Genomic DNA, 17,789 nt, shown 5'->3' with positions numbered 1-17,789 from the left:
TTTGTTTTTGTTTTTTTTTTTTGAGACAATCCGGTTAAGTAACTAGGCCCAGGGTCACACAGATAGCACGTGTCTGAGGCTGATTTGAACCCAGATTCTCCCAACTCCAGATTGGTGGCTCTATCCACTGTATCACTGCTATCCTATCACACAACTTTTTTTTTTTAATTTTACATATAAGGTATTTTATTTTTTTCCGTACATGTAAAGATAGTTCTCAACTTTTGTTTATACAAGCTTTACAATTCAGATTTTTTCCCTCCATCCCCCTCCCTCCCCCAAACAGCAGGTAATCTGATATAGGTTATATCTATATATCTATATATCTATATCTATATCTATATAGATATAGATATACACACACACACATATATATATATATACACATAATAACATTAATCCTATTTCTGCATTAGTCTGTTATAAGAGAAAAAAATCAGAGCAATGATGAAAAAACCTCAAAATAGAAAAAAAAACAACAGCACCAAAACCAAAAGAAATAGTATGGTTCATTCAGCATCTATACTCCACAGTTCTTTTTTTTTTTTCTTGGATTTGAGATCCTCTCATCACAAGTTCCCTGGAACTCTTCTGTGCCATTGCATTGTGTGAGAAGAATATAGTCCATCACAGTAGACCAACACTCAATCATGTTGATGATACTGTGTACAATGTTCTTCTGGTTCTGCTCATCTCCTCATCATCAGCTCTCGTAAGACCCTCCAGGTTTCTCTGAACTCCTCCTGCTCATCATTTCTTACAGCACAATAGTATTCCATTGTATTCATATACCACAACTTGTCCAGCCATTCCCCAATTGATGGGCACCCCCTCAACTTCCAAATTCCTTGCTACCACGTAAAGAGCAGCTATAAATATTTTTATCACACAACTTTTAAAAGGTAATTCAGGTCATTCAAATTTAATATCTGAAATGTTAAAATAAATTTTGTCTTACTGGAATTTTTTCTCTTTAGCTATTTTTTTCAAGGGGGAATGTGATTTAACTTATTAAAGTTAAGTATTTAACTTTAACAAAACTCTTATCCTTTGGAATACTATGGCTGCTTTATAATTCTTTGATGCTTTACTTATTTTTTTGGTTAAATTCAGGAAAATTTGTTTTGGGGGATCAGGGATCACCAAGACCTTTCTTTTTATACTTTAAAAAATTAATATTTTGGGGCAGCTAGGTGGTGCAGTGGATAGAGGGACTGGCCCTGGATTCAGGAGGACCTGAGTTCAAATCGACCTCAGACACTTGACACTTACTAGCTGTGTGACCCTAGGCAAGTCACTTAACCCCAATTGCCTCACCAAAAAAAAAAATGTAAAAATTATTATTTTATACTTCTTTGTTATTTAAAAGTGGTGCACACTGATGATGGTAGTGCAGGCTGTTGTTCTTACCAGTTATATAGGTTATTGGAAACCAATATAGAACTCCCTATTTTTTGTTTTTCTATCTCATTTGCTTCATGACCCATCATAATAAATCAAAGTAACTGAAATCCAGTGATAATTGTAGTAAAATAAATGCATTTAATCTCCCCCTAATCCAACTAGAATAGTTGCTAACAGTGATAGACTATAAAAAAAAAAGGGACAAAAGATATGAACAATCCAAAAAATAGATAATAGCTCTTAAAATAGTAAAAAGGTAGTGGTAATAGGATAATTTGTAAGATGTTTACTTAAATAAAAAGGTAAAGAGGTTTGTTAGTTGGGTTTTTTTTTTTAGCCTATTAGAACTAAATATATGTACACAAACCAACTTTTTTTTTTTTTGGTAAGGAAATTGGGTTAAGTGACTTGCCCAGGGTCACACAGCTAGTAAGTGTGTAAAGTGTCTGAGGTCGGATTTGAACTCAGGTCCTCCTGAATCCAGGGCTGGTGCTCTATCCACTGCACCACCTAGCTGCCCCACAAACCAATGTTTGGTTGCCTTTTCACTGCTTAATAAAACCCTTTATGACCAAAGACCAAATGTCCTAAAAAAAAAAAAAGACCAAATGTTCTGACTTAGGAGAAAAATGAAAGAAAAAAGCTAAATAAATAAAGCTTTTCCTTAATCATGCTGGACCATGATTATGTGTTTTAAAAAATCTATTAAAGAAGGCCAATTAAGAACTCTGATCAACACAATGACCAACTATGTTTCCACAGGACCCATGATGAAACACTATCCATCACCTACAAAAAGAGGAATAGGTGATAGATTCAGATTCAGGGTGCAGACTGAGATATATATTTTTTGGACATGCCCAATGTGAGAATTATTTTTCTTGACTAAGCATATTTGTTTCAAGTTTTTTTTTTCTTTTTAACATGGGAAAGAGAATTTTTTTTTGTTAATTGAAAAACATTAAATTTAATTTAAAAAAAAAAAGAAAAAGAAGGCCAAACAGCAGCAGAAATTGCTAATGTACCCTTTGTTAGAAAACCTTTGGGCATCACTCCTGAAACATCTGGACCTTTGCCAAGGCCTAGAAACACATACAAACTATGAAGTCTTTGGTCTACTATCTACATACCTTGGTAGTTGTGCTTTAACTTGTTTTTGACACAGGTTGTGATATCTTTCCACTTTCAGAAATCCCTGATTCAACATTCTCTGGCAGACTAAGTCCATTCGCTTACAAACCTACAAAATGGAGGGGGAACAAAGAAAAAAACAAATGTTATTAATTCAGATTCAGTACTGAATTCAGCGTCAGTGAAAAAGTTCTCTCACAACAATCCAAATATACTTCCTGTTTGTTTGCAAATAATGTTAAGATATTATTAGTTTTTATACTTCAGCTCAATTCACCAAACACTTAGTCCCTACTATGTGCTAGACTGGAAATAACAAAGACAAAAATGAAACAATCCTTGCTCCTCAAGGAACTTACAATCTCTACTGTAATATCCTGAGTGTGTCTTTAAAAGATTATGTTCTGTGGCATAGATAAAATCCTTGTAAAAGGGGAGTAGCTTCTTATAACAAAGCTCCATATGGTGACATACAAATAAATGGTTGCTAAATGGTTAGATTAAAAAGTTCTAGATTTAGTCATAGTTCTAATAGGATTTAATTAGATCATAAAATCACAGGTTTAGAACTGAAAGTGACCTCAAAAGCTCATCTGGAATCCCGTGGGATATCATCCTCATTTTGTGGTTAAGGAAACTGAAATTCTGAGAGTAACTACTTTGTCTATAGTTGAACACCTGGACTAGTAAGGGGGAAACGGAAGTATTCAAACTTCTGACCGGGCAGCTAGATGGTGCAGTGGATAGAGCACCAGCCCTGGAGTCAGGAGTACCTGAGTTCAAATCTGGTCTCAGACACTTAACACTTACTAGCTGTGTGACCTGAGCAAGTCACTTAACCCCAACTGCCTCACTAAAAACAAAAACAAACTTCTGACCAGAAGTGTCAGGGAAATTGAGTAAATTAAGGGAAAAAGCTCATTAGATAGAAGGAAAATAGTGAAAAGAAATAATATAATAATGAACATTGGTGACTTATCACAAGTGGAGATTGGGGCATTGCTCCAGGACAGGTAAATTTGGGTAGGAAATTGAAAGAATTCCAGCCAACATCTATGCCTAAGAAGCCAGGGAGATCCAGCAGCTTGATTACTTCATGGAATTCCTAAGGAAACACTTCTGTGCCTAGGCAGAGGGAGGAAGGCATTTCAAGGATCACTATAAATTTATATTTCCTAATCTCAACTCGGTCCTCACTGCCGGGCATTCTTTTACTTTTTGCTAACTGGCTACTGCATTCCTCAAAGAGGTAGTTTCAAAGTCTTTTCAAAGGGGGCAGCTGGGTGGCACAGTGATAAAGCACCGGCCCTGGATTCAGGAGGACCTGAGTTCAAATCTGGCCTCACACACTTGACACTTACTAGCTGTGTGACCTTGGGCAAGTCACTTAACCCAAATTCCACTGCAAAAAAACAAAAACAACAAAAAACCAACAAAAAAACAAAAACAAATGTCTTTTCAGTCTTCCACATCCCCACAGTGTTGGATAAGACCTAGCCATATACTTTACTGAGAAAATAGAAGTCATTCTCTTAGAACTTCTTGTCTTTTCCCCCCTATTCTACACCTCAACTCTTCCCCCTGACAATATCTTGCATCCTTCCCTCTTTATTTCAGTCTCTGATGCAGAGGTGGCTTTTCATCTCACAAGACCAACCTCTCTAACCGGTGCCTCGAATCCATCCTCTCTAGTCTTCTCTAGCATACTGCCCCCCTCCCAAATCATCCCCTCTTTCTAATTAAAAATAACCTCCTCCCACACACCTTTTTTTGTTATTATGGACTTGTCAAACATCAACAAATAGGAACATTTCCTTACACAAAAAAAACATGAAATGAGGGCATTATATAACATTGTGATCCTCTAATAAATAATAAATTAAATTAATTCTAGGTTCTTCTACAAGTCTGACTCCTATAACACTGTCCCGACTATGGTCCCCTTCTCAATTTCTTTTTGCTTCCTTTGTATATTTTAAAAATGTTTCCACTGACACTTTTTTGGTCTCATTATCCCCATCTGCCAATGCTCTCCATTAACTCGTCTCTCCCAAAGCACTCCCTTGTAGAAAATAAGTACAGTCAAACAAAAACTAATCTATACATTGACCTGTGTCTGAAAATATTAGTCTATGGATGCTCAGTCAAGAATGGGAAGCATGATACAGGATCAGTACTCTGGAGCCATGACTGGTCCACTACATTTAGCATAGTTCTTAAGGTCTTTCTTGGCCGTTTTTCCATTATAGTGTTGTAGTCACTGTACAAATTGTTCTCCTGCTTCTGGTCACTGCACTCTGCACCAGTTCATAAAGTCCTCCTACGTTTCAAGGAAACTGTTCCTTTGTTCATTTCTAATGCCACAATAATATTGCTACATTCATATACCATGTGTCCAGACATTTCCTACATCTTCTTAGATTCCAGTTTGTTTCCTTGTTTGTTTTTTGGCCATATAAAGAACTACTATAAATATTTTTTAAACATGCAGAGTCCTTTCCCTATATTTTTTTTATCTCTTTGGAGCACTTACCTAGTGGTAGTGATATCACTGGGTTAAATGGTATTCACAATTTAATAACGTTTTGGGGATAGTTCCAATTTGCTTTCAATGGCTGGATCAATTCACAGCTGCACTAACAATGTATTAGTATAACTATCCTCTGACAGGCCCTCCCAAAATCGTCATTTTCCATTTTTGTCATCTTTGTCAATTTGATGAGCTTGAGGTAGAGACTAAAAGATGTTTTAATTTGCATTTCTATTATTAGTGATTTGGAATAATTATTTCAAATGATTATTGATAATTTGTTTTTCTTCTCTTTAGAACTGCCTATTCATATCTCTTGACTACTGATCTAATGAAGATAGCTCTTGTTTTCATATATTTTATCAGTTCTGTATATATTTTAAATATCAGCCCTATAAGAGCCAACTAAGCTACTTCCATTTTCTAAAACAGATCTTTGTCAAAAAAATTTGCTGCAAGAAAAACTTCCCAGTTCATCCTTTCTCTTCCAACTGCACTGTGTTTGTGCAAAACTTTGTAAATAAAATTGTCCATTTTATCTCTTCTGATCACTTCCATCTTTTGTTTGGTTAAAAGTTCTTCCCCTATCCACAGTAGTGAAAGGGATCTCCTTCCTTGTTCCTGTAATTTGTTTTGAAATAACCTTTTCTATTTGGGTAATGCATCCATTTCGAGCTTATTATGGAATACTGTGTCAGATGTTAGTCTAAAAATAATTTCTGGCAGACGGCTTTCCAGTTTTCTCAAATTTTTTTGTCAAATCATGAGCCCTTACCAGAATAGTTGTAGTTCTTACATTTACCTCACACTGCTACCACATTTGACTGCTTCTGAGTCTCTAATCTTCTTCAGTCTCTCCCTACCTACTGGATTCTTCCATCCTGCCTACAAACACACTCAGATCTTCCTCTTTAAAAATCTCAATCCTAGACCTTCTAAACCTATCTCTAATACTTGGCATTATTGATCATCCTGCTGGATACTCTCTTCTCGGGTTTTTGTGACCTCTCTTTCTCTCTCTCTGTCTCTCTCCTCCTTCTCTTCCTCCTCCATCCCCCTCTTCCTCCTTGTCTGTCCAACTACTCCTTTATAGTCTCTATTGCTGGATCATCATTCATGTCTCATCCCCTAATTATATCACCACCCTTCCAGTTACTGAAGTTCACAATCTTGTAGCCATTGGACTATTCAGTGTACCTTATACCAAATGAGTTATCAAGTCTTGTTACTTTTATCTCCACACTATAACTTGCACCCAATCTTTCACCTCATTCATAAAGTCCCCATCCTAGTTAAAGACTTCATGTTCAACATTAGGAAAACTATCAACTTAATTGACCACATCAATAACAAAACTAACCAAAATCATATGATTATCTCAATAGATGCAGAAAAAGCTTTTGACAAAATACAGCACTCAATCCTATTAAAAACACTAGAAAGCATAAGAATAAATGGAGCTTTCCTTAAAATGATAAGCAGTATCTACCTAAAACCATCAGCAAACATATGTAATGGGGGTGAATTAGAGGCATTCTCAATAAGATCAGGGGTGAAACGGGATGTCCATTATCACCTCTATATTTAATATTGTACTAGAAATGTTAGGTTTAATAATAAGAGAAGAAAAAAGGAATTGAAGGAATTAGAACATGGCAAGGAGGAAATAAAACTATCATTCGTTGCAGATGACATGATGGTATTGTAAGGGGCTAAAATTCTAGCTAGTCTGTCTAAAATATCTAATGAGTGGTCTTCAATAAATTATAAGCTTTAGCAAGAGTTAGACTTTAAAGCATTTATTAAGGAGAATAAGAATTTGGTGAAAAGAAAGAGAAAGGCCTAGATTCATCTATCTATTTAAAGGGAGAGTGCATTTCTAGCTCCCTTCTCCACCCAAGTGCTGAGGAAAGAGAGCGAGAGCACCAGCCTCACCCCCTCTTCTTCCCACAAGCAAACGTCACTTCCTGATGCCAAAGAGCCAGATGTCTTGCACTCAGACGCCTTCTCCTCATGGTGGAGCTTTGCTACAGTAAGGTCTCCAGCAGGTGGCATCATTCCATTATTACAGTCCCCCCTTTGTTTCTTCAAGAAACACGGGGTGTTTCCTTGATGAAACAGTATACTTAGAGAATCCTAGAGAATCAACTAAAAAATTACTTGAAACAATTAACAACTTTAGCAAAGTTGCAGGATATAAAATAAATCCACATAAATCATCAGCATTTCTATATATAACAACAAAGTTCAGCAGCAAGAGATAGAAAGAGAAATTCCATTTAAATTAATTGTAGACCATAGGCAATATTTGGGAGTCTACTTGCCAAGACCAAACCCAGAACTAATGAACACAATTACAAAACAATTTTCACACAAATAAAAATCAGATCTAAATAACTGGAAAAATATCAATTGCTCATAGATAGGCCAAGCTAATATAAAAATAACAATCCTACCTAAATTAATTTACTTATTAGTGCACTACCCAGACTACCTAAAATTATTTTATAGAGCTAGAAAAAATAATAACACAATTCATCTGGAAGAACAAAAGGTCAAGAATATCGAGGGAACTACTGAAAAAAAGTGCACAGGAAGGTGGGCTAGCCATACCAAATCTGAAGCTATACTATAAGACGGCAGTAATCCAAACTATTTGGTACTGGCTAAGAAATAGAGTGGTGGATCAACGGAATAGGTTAGTCACAGGAGACACATTAGTAAATGACTATGGTGATCTACTGTTTGATAAACCAAAGACTCCAGCTTTTGGGATAAGGATTCAGTATTTGACAAAAAAACTACTGTTTGTGTGCCAGAACTATGCTAAGTCCTAAAGCCACTATACAAAAAAAGAAATAGTCCCTTATCTCACGGAGTTTATAGTCTATTGGACAAAATAACAAAATACATGTACCTTATATAATTGGTACAAAAATATATACAAAGTAAATGTGATGGTAGTTTCTCAATGAGGGCAGCTGAGGTGGCGCAGTGGATAGAATACCTGGCCTGGAGTCAGGAAGACCCATCTTGCTGAATTCAAATTTGGTCTCAGACACTTATTAACTGTGAAGTCCCTGGGCAAGTCACCTCACCCTGTTTGCCTCAGGTTCCTCATATGTAAAATGAGCTGGAGAAGGAAATGGCAAACCATTTCAGTATCTTTGCCAAGGAAAACCCCAAATGGGTCATTGTGAGAAAATGGGTAGCGTTTATGCTATTCACATGGGTATGATTGTCCAAGATATAAGAATTCTGTGTATCACACAGATTATGATTAATGTTGTCAGAATGTTTTAATTTGGCCAATTAAATGATAGTAAACATGAACATTTCAGAAGTGTCATGCAGCACACCTCTAGCCAAACCTGTGAATATAAGAAGTTCACAGTATAATGAATTAGGATGGCTGAGATACACTGCCAATAATGAATTGATACCATTAATCAAATTAATACTATCAAATTATTTTTTTGTAGCAATAAATTCCAAGTATATAAAATAAAAACAAATTTTATTTTGGCTAGTCTGACTTTTAGCTTGACCTCCTTTTGCTATTTTACCAATGGAAAGAATTAATATAGCATTTATCAATTACTCAAGAAGCATTTATTAAGCACTTATTATTTACCAAGCACTATATTAAGAATCGGTATACCAAAAAACCCAAACAAAAACAGTCCCTGTTATCAGGTGACTTACATCCTAATGTGACAGATAACATGTACATACATGAGGGGTGTACATATAAATATATATTTTCTATATATCATATATATACACACACACACAAATACAAACAGAGGGTAGCTGGAAGGTAACCTCATTGGGGAAAACATTGGCAGTTGGGTGGATGGGGAACGGGATCTTATAGAAGCTGTTGTATGAGCTGTGTCTTGAAGGAAGCCAGGAATTCTAAGAGGGCAGAGGTGGGGAGGGAGAGCATTTTAGGCGTGGAAGATGGCCAGTGCAAAGAAACTGAAATGTAATTGAGTGTTGTGTGTGAAGAATGGCAAGTAGACCAGTATGACTAGATTACAGAATTGATAGAGGAGAGTAATGAATAAGACTAGAAACATGGAAAGAGGTCAGGATATGAAGAAAGTTCAATGACAGAGTCGATATTTAATCCTAGGCAATAGGCTACCACTGGAGCCTATCCAATGGAGAAAGGGTGACAAAGTCAGATCTATACCTTAGGAAAAAGTGCTTTGGCAGCTGTGAGGATTGTAGTGGAGAGAGACATGAAGCAAGGAGATCAAGTAATTAGGAAGCTGTTGCATAAATCCAGGGAGAGGCGATCATGGCCTGATGTTGAATACTATGTGAATGGAAAGGAAACATATGCAAGAGATGTTGTGGAAGTTGCATATAAGATTTGGCAGCTGATCTGTATATGTGGCAAGAGCCATGCTCATTGGTAGTGGTGGTGGAGGCTTGGGGGTGAGGAGCCTGCAGTCACGGTGGCACCCACAGGGACCGAGGAGGGAATGAGTGAGGAGGAGCAGGGTTTCGGGATCATCACAAGCTATGGACTCCCCAGAGCAAATGCTGGTGGCCAGTTCTGGCAAGACCCCAGTTAGCCTTCTGCAGGAGTAAGGGACCAGAATTAGGAAGACTCCCGTGTACAACCTCCTCAAAGCCAAGGGTCAAGCCCACCAGCCCAATTTCACCTTCTGAGTCACTGTTGGTGACACCAGCAAGAAAGCTGCCAAGCACAAAGCAGCTGAGGTGGCCCTCAAACATTTGAAGGGAGGAAACATGTTGGAGTCACTTCTGAAGGATGGAAGGAGCCCCCCAGTAGAGGTCAAGGTTCCTGCTTCTCCTTAGCAGTCTGAATGTAATGCTGTGGGGGCTTTACAGGAGCTGGTGGTACAGAAGGGCTGGCGGCTGCCCAAGTACACAGTGACCCAGGAGTCAGGCCCAGCACACCAAAAGGAATTCACCGTGACATTCCAGGTGGAATGTTTCAACAAGATTGGCAGTGGCACCTCCAAGAAACTGGCCAAGCACAATGCAGCCGCCAAGATGCTATTGAGGGTGCACACCGTGCCCCTGGACCCCAGGGATGGGCTTGAGGCTGAGCCTGATGATGACTACTTCTCCATAGGCATTAGCTCCCACATGGACGGCCTTGCCCAGGCTGCACTTCTGCTGGGGAGAAGATCCTGTCCCTCCGAAGCTGCCCTCTTGGCAGTCTGGGCCCGGGCTGCTGCAATGTCTCCAGCAAGCTTTCTGAGGAACAAGCCTTCCACATCAGCAACCTGAACACTGATGGACTGAATCTGAGTGAGTTCTGTCAGTGCCTGGTGGAACTGTCCACACAGCCAGCCACGGTGTGCCATGGCTCAGCACCCACCCAGGAAGCTGCCTGTCATGCTCTATAGTACCTCAAGATCATGGGTGAGGGCAAGTGAGTGCTCCTGGCCAGAATCCTGGCCATAGTGGGCTCTGTTTCCACCCTGTACCCTCTGCCAGCTTGGCCCTTCTGTGGTTCAGGGGCTGGTGGTCCAGCTCTGGTGTCTGGGAGAGGTACCTTTTCTACATCTGTATCAGACTACCTGCCTTAAGGCCTGGGGACAGGGACACCCAAGGGCATGGGGGGCACCCATGGGCCTGGGCCTTTCTCTGAATTCCTGATCATGTTAGTTAGGAAACTGGGTGATTGGGGAGAGGCCCTTCCTATTCCTCAGAATAAACATGGCTCTCTGACTGCTTTGGTTTAAAAAAAAAAAAAGAGTGAATGAGGAGCTGAAGATGATTTGGAACCTGTAAACCTAGGTGAGGGAAGGATACCATTGCTCTTGTCAGAAATATGGATGTCTGGAAGAGGAGAGGGTTTGGGGAGAAAGATAATAAGTCTGAGATGTTTACAGGGCACATAGCTATAATTGTCCAATAGGCAGTTGGTGATGCAGGACTGGGGCATAGGAGACTAAGGCTGGAAATAGAGGTATGGGAATTATCCGCAGAGAAATAATTGATGAGACTGCTGAGAAACAATGTACATACAGAGAAAGGGCCCAGAGCCTTGGAGGACACTCACAGTTAGTGAGCATTGCTTAGAGATTCAGCAAAGGAAACTGAAAAGGAGCAGTCAGACAGGCAGGAGAATGCTAGGGCAGTATCATGAAAACCAAGAGATGAGAGAATATCCAGGGTGAGATGGTAGTCAATACTGTCAAATGCTGCACAGATGAAAAAGGAATGGACTGTTAAAAAGTCATTAAACTTAGTGATTAAGAGATCATTGGTAACTTCGAATAGAATAGTTTCAGTTGAATGACAAGGTCCACAGCCTGACCCCAAGGAGTTTTAAAAAAGAGGAGAAAAGATGGTGGTAAATGATTTTTTTCCCCAAGGCATTTGCTGAGAAGGGAAGGAGAGATATAGGATGGCTAGCAAGGATGATAGGTTCTACTGAGGGTCTTTTAAGGATGATGGAGAAGCGAATGTATTTGTAGGGAAAAGGGATGGTACCAGTAGTTAGGGAGAGACTCATGATCAGAAAGAGTAGGGGCAATATCTTGGAGAATATGAGAGAAAATGGGATTAAGGGTTTATGTTGAGGTTTTGCAAAGAGAAGGGTCATCTCTTCATCAAAGAATGGAGTGAAACAGGAAGTAGTGGAAGATGTTGTCATTGATATGAGATGAGAAGAGAAGGCTCTTACCTTTTAAAAATTTTTTCCATAAAGTATGAGATGGGGTCCTTAGCTGAGGGTTGAGGGAAGAGTGGCAGGGGAGGTTTGAAGAGAGGTTTGGAGCAGTTACTGTGGTATATGGATGGAGAATCAATTAGTGAAGAGTATTAGGACTGTTCTATTGTAGTAAAGATCCAGACAAAATTGGATAACAAATTTGTAGTGGACCTAGTAAGCATGGTTTCATGACTTTCTTCAAGTCTGATCAGCAGCCCATAAGAAGGAACAGGCAGGCAAATGGTAGAAATAAATCAGGATTAGGATTTGGCAAAACAAGTAGTCAATCTACAGCCATATGAAAAAATGTTTTAAATCACTACTGATTAGAGAAATGCAAATTAAAACTACTCTGAGGTACCACCTCACACCTATCCAACTGACTAATGACAAAAAAAGGAAAATGATAAATGTTGGAGAAGATGTGGGAAAACTGGAACAATCATGCATTATTGGTGGAGTTGTAAACTCATCTAACCATTCTGGAGAGCAATTTGGAACCATGCCCCAAAGGCTATAAAACTGTGCATACCCCTTGACCCAGCAATACCACTACTAGGTCTATATCCCAAAGAGATTATAAAAAAGGAAGAAGTACCCACATATACAAAAATATTCACAGCTGCTCTTTTTGTGTTGGCAAAAAATTGGAAATTAATGGCGTGCAGTATCAACAACATTGTGTGATGATCAGCTGTGCTACACTTAGCTCTTCTCAGCAATACAATCATCCAAGACAATGCCAAATGACTCATAATGGAAAATGCTCTCCACATCCAGAAAAAGAACTATGGAGTCTGAATGCAGATTGAAGAATACTATTTTCACTTTTGTTGTTGTTTTTCTGTTGTTGTTTCTACTTTCTTGTGTTTTTCCCCCTTTTGTTCTGACTCTCCTCTTTTAACATGACGAATGTGGAAATATGTTTAATATGATTATAATGTATAACCTATATCAGATTGCTTGCTGGTTTTGGGAAGGAGGAGGTAGAGAGAGGGAGAAAAAATTGAAACTCCAAACCTTACAAAAATGAATGTTGAAAACTATCTTTATGTGTAATTTGAAAAAAAAATACTATTTAAAAAAGAAATAAGCAGTAATAGGACATGGGAACAAAAGGTTTGAGAGTACAGAATGGTGTGGAATTGAATTTGTTCTCTAGAGAGTAAAGAATGGGAAGAAAAAATAATGTAGCCAGAGTAGGGGTGGTGGTACAAGTCACAGTAAAGATGAAGAATAAGCTTAAGTACAGTAAGATATAGAGAAAGACAGATTGATAAAAGATTATGATCATATAAAAGAATTGAGGAGTTCTTGAACATGGATTTCTTTTGGGTGATGGCAGTGATTGGAAGTATAGCCATCCCCTTTTGTAGCTGAGACAGAGTGGAAGAGTAAAATGTGGGAGTTTTGTAGATTGAGGAATCAGGATGTTGTGGTGTTTAAAGGAACATTAACATGTATGTGGAAGTCCCTTAAGATGAAGGCAGGAACCATGGGGAAAACAGGAGACTAAAGTTGTCACTGAATTCACTTAGAAAAAAGGGAGAATGTCCTGGGAGGTTAGTAGAGAACAACCATCAGGTTCAGGATCTGGATTAGGTGATAAATTTGGATAGTTTGAATCTTTGAGGAAGAGAAGTTGCTGAGTGATACAGAGAAAATGTAGAAATAACAAAAGAGAGCAGAGTATTTTTACTCCCCCAGTGGAACTACTGAATTGGTAAGGTATAAAATGAAATACAACCAGTACTGGAAAGGTTAGCTTAGGGATGCAGTGTCATCCTCTGCCCCACCCCCCCCAAGCCATGGGGGTTAAGTGACTTGTCCAGGGTCACACAGCTAGTGTCTGAGGCCACATTTAAACTCAGGTCCTCCTGAATCCAAGGCTGGTGCTTTATCCACTGTACCACCTTGCTGCCCCCTGATGCAGTGTCATCCTGAGGGAGCCTGTCTCAGTAAGTGGCAGAAAATGGAAGAAGAGAGGAATTTTAAAATGAAAGGAAACTTATTCATTATGGAGAGGAAGTCCCAGAAGGTATAATAGAAAGGGACAGGTAAATTTAAGTCAGGACATTGAAGGTGGGGGTAGAAATGAAGTGAATGGGAATGAGATTAGACAGCTGGAATTGGGGTGTGTGGGCAAAAATAATTGTTCTTTTATGGTTATGTCTTTAGTATCACTGGGATGGGGGTGAGAGTATGCTAACCATTTTGGAATGAATCCAGGGAGAGCATCAGCAGCTAGGGAAAGATCCTGTCCTGCCTTGTGGCAAATGGTGTTGCTGTGTCCTGAGGGTTGTCAGGTGAATCAAAGCACAGAAGGCATAAGCTATGGTGGCATGTTGGCAAGCATCTGGAAGCTGAGGCAAGAAGTGTTGAGTTCTCAGGAGGCCCACCTGAGGCAAGCAAGAAGGTGCTGGAGCTTTCAGAAGTAAAGTAAAGGGTTGGGAAATGGCATGTTCAGGAAGCTTGGCCAGAAGTCATGAGTTGCTGAGCTCTTAGACCCCCCCCCCCATCTCAGTCTGTGAGAACTGAGCCTGGACTCCTCCTGAAGGAGTTGTAGCCTGGGCCACCCCTAAACACACAGCTAGAAGCTAGGAGGTAATGGAATCCAGCATATCTAGAACGTGCTATGTCCCAGGGCCTATCTCTCATCAAGCACAAAGGCAACTTCCTGAATGTAAGCAAAAGCTTTAGGTGTGCTGGAAGCCTAGAGAAGGAGCAAGAGGTGATGTATCCATGGGCTTCCAGCCTAGTCATGATTTCAGGCTTTGATGGACTACTATATTTTGCTCTTTTTTCCTTCTCTGAGTAGCCTGTAAATATAGAAATACCTCCATTCTCATGTACTAGTTAATCTCTCCAAATAGTTTGCATTGCACCTGTCTTTTTTACAAAGCTGGATAAATAAATCATTTTTAAAAGTTTTTAAAAAATAATTTCCAAACTCATTTTAAAAATATGGTAGCCTTCTCTGAATCACTTTTAAAAAAAGTATTTTATTATTTTCTAGTTACATGTAGAGATAGTTTTCAACATTTGTTTATATAAGATTTCAAATTTTTCTCCCTCCCTCCCCTAGACAGGTAATCTGATACAGGTTATATATACACACACATGCACACATACATATATATATGTATGTGTATAATAACATTAAACATATTTCTGCATTAGTCATAAGAGAAGAGTCGGAGCAAAAAGGAAAAACCTCAAAAAAGAAAAACAAACAACATCAAAAACAAAAGAAACAGTATGGTCCAATCAGCATCCAAATTCCACAGTTCCTTTTTTCCCCCTAGATTTGGAGAGCCTTCTCCATCATGAGTCCTTTGGAACTTTCTTGTACCATTGGATTGGTGAGGAGAATCTAGTCTATCACAGTTGATCAACACAATGTTGATGATACTGTGTTATAATGTTCTTCTGGTTCTGCTCATCTCATCTCTGAATCACTCTTAGTTCTGAAGCAATCTTCTCAATAAAGCAGAGGTAGTCTCATTGTAAACACCATGTTCAAAACAAGCCCTTTGGATTATAGTCCTGCCTAGAATTGCTGAGGGGATGGGGGTTGTCGAGGAGAAAAGACAGAAGAGGGGAAACAATGATTCTCCTTGAAAATCTGTTTGATGGCACAACTGAGAACACTTCACTGGGTGATATGACATAAACTTATGATACATTACTTGCACTAGTGTATCTATCTCAGATGCTGAGAAATTCTATATCTAAAAACAATGAATCATTCACCAATGAAGAAATTTCATTGTAACAAAATTTTTCTTGATAAATCAAAATGAAAGGTAATAGAATACTTTTTGTAGCAAAAATTTATAACTTGGATATCTGTAACCTAAGGAATAAATATACAGAAACTCCAAGCTAACACTTTTGTTATTTTTTTGTTTTGTTATTTTACAAGGCAATTGGGGTTAAGTGACTTGCCATGGGTCACACAGCTAGTAAGTGTTAAGTGTCTGAGGCCAGATTTGAACTCAGGTCCTCCTGAATCCAGGGCCGGTGCTCTATCCACTGTGCCACCTAGATGCCCCCAAGCTAAACACTTTGAAGTCAATTTCTCTTCTTTGCTACCCACATTCAATCCACCATCTCCCAATGCTTTCAAGAAGCACTCTAGACAGAGTTGCTTCTAACATGTCTATAATCATATCACGTAAGTTCAGATAGTGATAATATCTCATTCTTTGAATACATTTATTCCAGGTGGTGACATTATTTCATATCTAGCTTATAATATCACCTAGGATGCTCTTACTCTGACTTCAATCTCCCCTTCTAAATAGTAGGAAAACAAATTTCTCTTTATATTCTCTTTTCCTATTCAAGAATTTAGTGACACCTTTGTAAAATCTCCAACTAACTCTCAACTAGTTAGTCAAACTCATTCTATGTTCTTTATATTTTTCAAAGATTAGAATAAGAATTGTTTTATTACTGAAAAGATAAGTATGTATTTCTCTAACCTAAGTGCTGTTAACATTGGCACCAAAAATACTAGGAAAAAGTATAAGATCAGGAGTTAGGACACCTAGTCCTGGTTTTGTCACTAGCTGTGACTGAACAAGTCAAATCAATAAGCATTTCTTAACTGCTTACTATGTGCTAGACACCATGCTAAGCACTGAGGATGAAAAGAAAGGCAAGAAATAGCCCTTCCCCTCAAGGAGCTCACAATTTAATGAGAGAGACTACATACAAACATACTATATACTACATTCAGACTACATACAAGATAGGTACAGAATAACTTTGGAAGTGATCTCAGAAGGAAGGCACTAGTACTGAGAGACTAGGAAAAAGTTTTTGAAGAAAGTGGTATTTTAGCTGAGACTTAAAAGTTAAAAAAAAGTCATTTTACTTCTCTGGGTCTCAGTTTCCCTATCTGTAAAAACAAGCTAATCTGTCCCTATATGGGACATTTCTACCTAGAATTTTTGCTACTCTACTAATTCATAAGCCTATGCTTAAAAATCTGGGTAAAAACTCACTTTCTAAAAGAACCTTTCCATAATTAACCCCAAATGACTTTCCCTAGCACTTGCCTAACTCACTTTGTTCTTTTTAAAAAAATTTTTGGTGGGGCAATGAGGGTTAAGTGACTTGTCCAGGGTCACACAGCTAGTAAGTGTCAAGAGTCTGAGGCCGCATTTGAACTCAGGTCCTCCTGAATCCAGGGCCAATGCTTTATCCACTGTGCCACCTAACTGCCCACTTTATTCTTTTCCATTTGCTGACATGATACTTTCTAAATATGCTTAAATTATTTTACATGTATTGTCTTACTCTGTACATAGTAACTTTTTTTTCTTTTTTTTTTTTGCAGGGTAATGAGGGTTAAGTGACTTGCCCAGGGTCACACAGCTAGTATGCGTCAAGTATCTGAGGCCGTATTTGACATAGTAACTTTATTTTTGGGTGTGTGTGTGTGTGAGGCAATTGGGGTTAAGTGACTTGCCCAGGGTCACACAGCTAGTAAGTGTTAAGTGTCTGAGGCTGGATTTGAACTTAGGTCCTCCTGAATCCAGGGTCAGTGCTCTATCCACTGCGCCACCTAGCTGCCCCTACATAGTAACTTTTAAAGAAAAATACTCTCAATAATGTGGAATGAGTTAAAGCTGCTCATTTAATCATACTTTGCAAATGACCAGAATTGGTAAATAGAAATACTGATATGGAGTTACAAGTAGACTTATTCCTCATATATTTTCACTTTTAAACAAATGCCGGTATGTTTATCAAATATGAATGCTTTTAATTGATATATAATTAATGCAAAAAAAAGACCAAATATAAAAACACTATCAATTAATATTGTAAAAAAGCATAACATGGAGAATGTCTGCTGAGTATGTTATTTGCATAAAAATAATGCTATTAATAAGAGCCTTCACTAAAGTTCTACCCAGAAACTACTGTGCAGTACAGGTGGCGGTGAATTCTCAAGAGCATGAACTCTGCTTTACCAAGCTGGAAAGGTTTCAAGTATGGACTTTTTTG

General features: G+C 38.5%; 1 protein-coding gene and 1 pseudogene across 2 annotated transcripts in view; one reads left to right on the top strand and one right to left on the bottom strand.

Moving 5' to 3' along the window:
- The window catches only part of FBXO28 (F-box protein 28), a 65,862-nt gene that overhangs the window by 42,214 nt on the left and 5,859 nt on the right, over window positions 1–17,789 (bottom strand). For both annotated transcript variants that reach the window (XM_044001152.1, XM_044001153.1), the window contains exon 2: window positions 2,535–2,644. In XM_044001152.1, the coding sequence (XP_043857087.1) occupies window positions 2,535–2,644 (110 nt within the window). The remainder of the gene's footprint in view (window positions 1–2,534; window positions 2,645–17,789) is intronic.
- Window positions 9,479–10,485, top strand: LOC122753625 (annotated as a pseudogene).

Source organism: Dromiciops gliroides, chromosome 4 (genome assembly GCF_019393635.1).
Source record: "Dromiciops gliroides isolate mDroGli1 chromosome 4, mDroGli1.pri, whole genome shotgun sequence".
NCBI lineage: Eukaryota > Metazoa > Chordata > Mammalia > Microbiotheria > Microbiotheriidae > Dromiciops > Dromiciops gliroides.
This window is presented reverse-complemented; position numbering and strand designations above follow the sequence as displayed.